Raw genomic sequence first — 7998 nt, forward strand, 5'->3', positions numbered from 1 at the left:
CAAACATGTTGAGCGATAGTGAGAGTTAGTGCATATGTGGAACTCATATAAGTACATAAATATATATAGCATACCTACATCATTTATATACATACTTGCCCTTGACTGGTATGGATAGGTATGTTCTCGTGACATCCTCTCTTTTTTCAGAAAAAATTAACTTTTTAATCTTATTATTAGAGGCAAATGCATCGCATTCGTATTACATGTAGATGTGTGTGCACACAAAATATTTGTATATTTGTGGATACATATTTACATGTATATACGTATGCATATATATTTGTATGTGTATGAGAAAACTAGTATATGTGTTTATAAAAGTAAATGCTATTAATTCAGATTTTATTAAAGTATTTGCTTAAGTTTAATATTTTGAAGGGTCGTATTTTTCGACAGGTTTGATTTTCCGTCCGTAGCAGGAGACCTTAGTCTGCCGGTCTGCATTTTCGCCGGAGTACTGAGTTTGGATGCCGCTACTCTGGTCAGGTGATTGTTCACTAGGTGCAATTTCCTGGTACTCATTGGATACAGGTACGTGAGCGTTATTGGATTCACATTCCAGCGTTGGTGAGTTTTCCGAAGGTATGCTCGCTTTTGTTGTATGGAGATATTTGCTGTTTCTGCGATATTTTCTGCCTTCGGGTGTTTCCACTATGACTGAGCGTGGACTTTCGGTCATCTCGACGACTTTGGCTGGTTTCCATTCGCGGTGACCTGTCTGCATTCTGACGTTGTCGCCAGTTTTAAGCGGTGGGCGAGGAGTTGCGACCTGATCGGCATAGCGTTTTTGATTATCACGCAGTTCCTGCAGTACTTTGGCGACACCAAACACTACTTTGGGCAGTTAAGTTTATCTTTTCAATAGGCAGAATGGTCCGGGTTTGCCGACTGAATAATCGTTGACTGGAAGATTTTAGTACTTTGTTTCGCGGCGTATTACGCAGCAGCAACATCGCTAAATATGGATCGCTTCCATCGTGCCAACACTTCTTTAAAATACCTTTAACAGTTTGAACCTTGCGCTCCGCGAATCCATTGGATTGAGGGTAATGTGGTGAAGAAATTCTGAGCTTGAATTTCCAGTTTGTTGCGAACTCTCTGAAGGCTTGGCTGCTGTATTGTGGGCCTCCATCGGACTCAAGTATTTCGGGAATTCCATGTACGGAGCACCACTGACGTAATAAATATATTACTTCCGATGATGTACTTGACTTGAGTTTTCGGAAGTCGTTAAATCCGGAGTAGGGATCGGCGATTAGTAGAAAGTCGTCACCTTTAAATTTGAAAATATCTGTCGACACTAATTGAAAGGGATATTCGGGTATGTCTCGCAATTTCAAAGGTTCTTTAGGGTTTGCTCGTTGTGTTTGTCGACATACTGCACACTTTTCAACGAAGTCTTTGGTGTCGGTCGTAAGACCATTCCAAAAAAATGATTGGCGGATGCGATGCATGGTCGTTGAGATTCCGCTATGGCCCCTATGGCTTCTGCCATAACAGATTTTATTAAATTATGTGGTGGAATAATTTTGTTACCCTTTAACAACAACTCGTCTTCGCACTTAATTTCGTGCCTAATAGCCGAGTATTTTCTAATGGTCTTTGGCACCTCAGCTTCGTTATCTGGCCATTTTCTCATGACGGCTGCTTTGAGTGCTTGTAGTTCGCCGTCGGTAGGGATAAATCGATACAAGTAAATCCAAATACATACTCGATACTTTTCTCAATTTACAAAGTGTTTTTGTACTTGATACTTTTTACTGCGATCCAAGTGGGTATCGAAAACAAAGTACTTGTATCGGAAGCGCAAAACTTATTATGCTTCAGCATCTTCTTTGAAAAGCAAACCATTAGAGGAATGGGAAGGTATGCGCACTACATCTCCGCAGCTATATAAGGAAGCATTTCTGTACATAACGGTTGTTAGGCCATCTGTCCCTGGCTTTTCTCAAAAACAGGTACAACTATACCAAAATCTCGAAACCGCCTTCCAGGAAAACACTTGGAAAAGTTGATGTTTTTGGGAAATATAACAAAAAAAAAAATAGTTATTTTCTTGAACTTATTTTATATGATAAAAATTTCTCTATTTATCTCGTAAATATGTATTCTGTTTTTGAAATCAAATCCTATACAAAAATAACTGTTGTCTTAAATTTTTGCGTGAAAAAATATTAAAAAAATTATATTGTGAAAATGGATTTTTTTGTGAAAAAAAAACATAATGGCGCATATTCATAGTCATATTTAGTACTCAACTAAGTCGAAACTATTCTAAGTCACAACTAAAGCTATTCATAGTCGTCTTAGTTTCGACTTTTCTGGCTAAGTACCAACTTAAAATTTAGTTTCGGCTGCAGCTGCAACTAAGTCGTAAGAGGAAGAAGTATTTTATCAAATTAAGGGAAAACAGACGAAATATGCAAAAATTAAGTTGGTAGAGGGTAATTTTGATAATATTGAATAATCTCCAATTAAAATTTACAAAGATCGATCCATTTTAATCGGAAGATGAAATTAAATGCGTATTACACTTCGAATAAAGTTACATCACAATTTTATAATTGGAATATTTTAGATAAATTCTCAAATAATAAGTCAGTTTCACGCTAGTTCTTTTAAAGTAAATTTGTGCATAACATTTAGATATCTACTATTTGTACGTTTCACAGCATGCTTTCGATAAACATCGACTTCAAATCACTGCGGATGTTTTGGCTATTTCACACAGTTAACAAGAAAAAGATACCCTGTTATTTTGCATAATCATGCAATGAAAATAAAAATTACATAAACGGATGATCAAACTTGACATTATTTAATAAAAATGTAATTTTTCTAAAATATCGTAAAGAAAAATCGATACATTTTCACACTCGTTTTGCTATATCGTAAACTAAGTCGAAACTACTTAGTAGAAGTCTGAAATGCGACTATGAATAGAGGTAAATTTTAAGTTGGTACTTAAATTTAAGTTGCAACTTTGTTAGTTTCGACTTAGTTGCTGGACTATTAATACGCGCCATAAAGTTTGAAAAATATGCAAAAAAGTAGTTCTATTTATGTACAAGTACTCGATACCTTTCCGATACTGAGTAGGTATCGATACCTTGTTTGATACAAGTACAAGTACTGATTTGAGTAATACCTTGATGGTATCGATTTATCCCCAGCCGTCGGCAGCAGTTTCTTTAATTTCCTTTTGCGCATTGTGTCTCCAATTGCATGGATTAAGTAAACTGGCTCGTCTTCATCAATTTCTATCGGCTCGCAGTCGCGGCTCAAAGTATCTGCAATTGAAATCATCGATCCTTTTGTGTACGTAATTTTCGGTGAATATTGTAGAATGTCGTACAGCACACCTTGCAATCGTATTGGTGCATTTTGAATCGGATTGCTGAAAATCGTTTGCAGGGGCTTATGGTCCGTTTCAATTTCTAGCTGTTTCCCGTAAACGTAATCGTAAAACTTTTGACATCCAAAACGGATAGCCCAGGCTTCCTTGCTTATTTGCGGTTGTTTTTGCTGCGATTTAGTTAATGCTCTAGTGGCGTACGCTAATGGTCTGCCGTCTTGCATCAGGCATGCCCCCATAGATTGACTGCTGGCGTCAACCGATAGTTTCACTGGTTTCTTTACGTCGTAATAGCTAGTACGGGAGTTTTTGTCAGTGTTCGTATTATAGCTTCGAATGCGCTGGCATGCTCGTGTTCACATCTCCACACGTTTTCTTTACATAAAAGTGGGCGTAATGGCTCTGTCAATCTCGATAAATTTTTTATAAATTTGCCGAGATATGTTACCATTCCCAACAGGCGTTGGAACTCTTTGAGCAGGCAAATTGCTTTTATCATTTCTTCGCCTGTTTTATACCCATTTTCGGTGAAAATGTTACCTAGAAACTTTAGCGACTTCTTTTCATACCTACATTTTTCGCGATTTAGTATAAATCCAGCGTCTTTCAATCGGCTTATTACTTTCTGTGTAGTTTTTCGTAGCTCGCTTAGAGTCGGTGCGTGTATGAAAATATCGTCCATGGCCACTTCGCATCTTTCTATGCCTTCTAACGTTCGATTCATTACCCCGCAGAAAACTTCTGGCGCTGACGGAATTCCAAAGGGCATACGAAGATAGCTAAAACGTCCTCAGGGCGTAGAAAATGTTAAATATTTCGATGTTCGTTCAGTTACTTTGATTTGTCAGAAGCCTTTTTGGCAACCAAGTTTGGTGAAAAATTTGCTACCATGAATTTTTGCTGCTACCTCTTCGACAGTTTTTATAGGGTAAATCGGTCGCTTAATATATTTGTTCAGTTCGATCGGGTCCATGCATACACGTATCTCATTTCGTTTGTTTACTACTAGCATTGGACTAACAGCAGGGCTCACTAACGCTTTTTATTTTGTATTTCCTGCTTCACACTTTTCTCGATTGCATATGGAACCTTCCTCGCTGGAACGATTTTAAATTTCGGGCTGTCTACGAAATCTATATCGTATTCGAAATAGTTGCAGCACCCTAACTGGCTTACACGCTTCACAAATCCTAACTTTTCGCAGTCGTTAGCCCTTAAAATCGCCTGATAGTTCTCTCCAATTACTTTGAAGCATACCAATTTAACCAACGTTGTTGGTTGTACGCTGTATACAACAGGGTACTTCTATCTCACCTAACACTTTTATAAAACCGCCGTCATATGCCTTTAAGCGTTGAATTTCGCTGCTATTTATCTGAACACCAAGCTTTTTGGCAACTCTAATTGGTAGTACGTTACAAAAAGCTCCAGTGTCTAATCTCAATTTTAGCTCATATTCGCCGATTTGCACTTTTTCTGTCCATTTTTCTTCATTTTCGGTTGAAGTAACGGAACAGCTTATTTTGCCTACGAACCTAAACTCCGAGCTATCGCTACCGCCTTCTGTTCCTATTACATTCACACTCTTCTTAGTTTTTTTTTTATGATTTTCCTTCGAATACTGCTTTTTATTAATGTTCGACCTGCACGCGATCTTAAAATACCCTTTTCTACCACAGCGTACGCACTCTTTGTTGTATGCTGGGCAACTCTTCGGCCCGTGAGTTGTCTTGCACCAATTGCAATTAAAGGCTTTATCAATTTTATTAATTTTTACTGCAGAATCTGGTTCGTTCAAGTTGTGTATTTGTTTTGTTGCTCTTTCTGCCGTGCGACATATTTTAATAGCTCGTTCGAGTGACAGCTTGTTTTCGATCCAAAGTTTTTGTCTGGTTTCGTCTGAGCGAATACCCAGAACAATTTGGTCAGTTAGAAATTCGTCGTCATTGTTGAACTCGCACTTTCGTACCTGCTATCGAATTTTTTGTAGGAAATCATCGAAAGCTTCATTTTCTTGCTACTTGATGTGATGAAATTGATACCGTTCGTACGTTTTATTACGAGATGGTACAAAATGTTCTTTTAGTTTCTTTTTGATTTCGAGTAAGTCAGATTTTTGTGCCTCACTCAAGCCTAAATTATTAATTAACCGAAAGCCATCCCGCCCTATCACGGTTTTAAAATTCGCCAACTGCACGGGGCTCTCCTCGAGGTTGACCTTTGCTGCAAAGGCATAGCATTCATACGTTTCTAACCACTCGGTCCATTCTCGTGCCATATCCACGTCGTTATTTATTAACAGAGGTTTTGGTGGTTTTAACATTTTGTTTTATTGTTTTTATATGATGTTTGAAAATAATTTTTCACTACTTCAGTAGGGAGTCTTTCGCACTTTTTTTTGCGTTGACGGTGTGACTTCTAGCTGCTTCTATATATTTTTTGTTTGTAAGAAAAAACAGGTTTCGGCACCATGTAACGAGAATATTCTAACCGTATATGCATACACACTCAGTGCAAGTTGAAGACTGACTTTTTCAGTAACAAACATGTTGAGCGATAGTGAGAGTTAGTGCATATGTGGAACTCATATATGTACATAAAAATATATAGCATACCTACATACATCATTTATATACATACTTGCCCTTGACTGGTATGGATAGGTATGTTCTCGTGACAACTACCAGCCCTTGATTGGAGAGTAGTAGAACAACAACGTTATATTACCCTGGTAATTAACGAAGAATCTCTACCGAACCTCGCTGACTGTAATGGAGTCATCAGCTACGGCTATTACTCCATCACTCTCAAAACCCATAAAGGGATTGAGGGCAAAATTCCTGAGCCGGGAAGCACCGCGAGTGAACCCGATAATCTACCACATGAAGAAGGCCTTATTTCGAGTAGAGTAGAGAACGCCTCGAGCGGTCCTGCCTCTAGCTAAGAGGTCCCGTGGTCACTCGTCTGGCGGAGGAATCAGACTCGGCATCAGAATCGGAAAGCGATACGCAATCCGCTGCTGGAGACGGGGCTGATTTCGGCCAATGGACGAGGGATTTCGAGAACCTGTTCCTGGCATCGGAAATGGAGGAAGCCAATGATACTGTTATAGAGGTGTCCAAAGGAACAGTGCCAGGAGCTATGGATGGCGACAACTCCTTAGAGGCTGTGGATGAAGGTCCTACAAATTAACCTTCACCACTCCAAAGCTGCCTCCGCAGCTCTGCTCCTGCACCTTAGTGACAAAGGGGAAGAACTAATTTTTGTCCAAGAGCCCTGGGTCGTAAAAAACAGGGTCTGCGGACTTAATTCTGATGCTTACCACATTGGGTCGGCCCCAGTGGCAGGTAAAATCAGAGCATGTATATTAATCAAGAAAACTATTTCTTATAATTTACTCACTCATTTTAGCGATGAAAACACGGTGAGCATCAATGTGGAGGGCAAATCCACCAAACTTTGGCTGGTCTCAACCTATATGGCTCACGATCGCCAAGACTGCCCCCCCTGCTCGGTTACTGGACGTGGTGAAAGAGGCCATTTTAAGGAGTTTCCCGTCATTGTTGGCGCCGATGCAAACGCGCACCACTCGTTATGGGGTTTTACCGATATCAACCCAAGAGGTAAGTTACTACTTGACTTCATACTATCTTGTCTTTGTTCTCTCAAAGAGGGAAGAGGTACTAGATATTACCTTAACGTCCAATTCTTTCTTGGAGAGTATTAGGGAATGGCATGTACTAAACGACCACCCTCTCTCATATGTACCTATCATTCGAAATCTCTTTGGAATCTCCGGCTCCGATTCTGTATAGAAACAAGAAACGTACCGACTGGACTGTGTTTAGGACGGTACTATCGGAGTCTCTGCTCAACGACGCTTCTCTCAGTAGGCTCGGCTTACTGTTACCATCTGATGAATCGGAGCCTCTATTCGCAAACCCTGCTTCTCTCGGTGAGTTAAGCTCATCGGAAAAAATTGAAGAAGCCGTAGATTGCATCACCAATGCCTGTAATACGGCCTTCTCTGCGTTCCAGTTGTACTTCCGAGAGGAAAGAGGAAGCCACACTGGTGGACTAAAGAAATTGCCTCTTTAAGGAAGGTAATGGTTCTTGGCCTGCTTACAAAGCAGCCTTAAAGAAATTTAAGAATGCCACCAGGAAAGCCCAAAGGGACTCCTGGAATGATTATTGTGATAGCATAGAAGAACAATCGGAGGGTAATCGCTTGCGTAAAGTGCTTGCTAAAAATCCGACGAACCCAATGTTTATTCAGAAGGCGAATGGCGACTGGACATCATCCCAAGAGGAGATGCTTGAGGTTCTAATGAGCGCCCACTTTCCAGGGTGTACTGAGGAGCCTGGCGTTGCTCGCACAATTTTTGGACGCTCCTTACAATACATAGATTTTATTGATGTAGAAAGGGTAGATTGGGCCATAAGGTCCTTCCAGCCCTACAAATCTCCAGGCATGGACGGCATCTTCCCTGCCGAACTTCGGGCAACGTCTGAAATTCTATGTCCGATGCTTGTCTCAATCTATAAGGCTTATCTCAAACCTAGCTTCATACCCAAAGGATGGACACTGGCGAAGGTTGTGTTCATTCACAAGGGCGGCAGACCATCCCACGTGAAGTCAA

The 7998-nt window shown here is 40.1% G+C and overlaps 1 protein-coding gene across 1 annotated transcript; it reads right to left on the minus strand.

The window, feature by feature from the left end:
- Positions 1-367: 367 nt before the first annotated feature.
- On the minus strand, positions 368-1457 carry LOC118750855. Its single transcript, XM_036485613.1, has 2 exons — positions 944-1457; positions 368-834 (listed from the first exon to the last, which is right to left on the minus strand). The coding sequence occupies exons 1-2, from the start codon at positions 1455-1457 to the stop codon at positions 368-370; spliced, it is 981 nt and encodes a 326-aa protein (XP_036341506.1).
- Positions 1458-7998: the final 6541 nt, after the last annotated feature.

Source organism: Rhagoletis pomonella, unplaced genomic scaffold (assembly GCF_013731165.1).
Source record: "Rhagoletis pomonella isolate Grant_MI unplaced genomic scaffold, Rhpom_1.0 Rhpom_scaffold_00001, whole genome shotgun sequence".
In the NCBI taxonomy this organism is placed as follows: domain Eukaryota; kingdom Metazoa; phylum Arthropoda; class Insecta; order Diptera; family Tephritidae; genus Rhagoletis; species Rhagoletis pomonella.

Excerpts from the sequence above, each read along its gene's own strand:
- LOC118750855 (XM_036485613.1), bottom strand. The coding sequence starts at position 1,457 with ATGCATCGCATCCGCCAATCATTTTTTTGGAATGGTCTTACGACCGAC. Across the intron at positions 835-943 it reads TTTAGCGATGTTGCTGCTGC|TGTTTGGTGTCGCCAAAGTA; the intron begins GTAATACGCCGC and ends TGCCCAAAGTAG.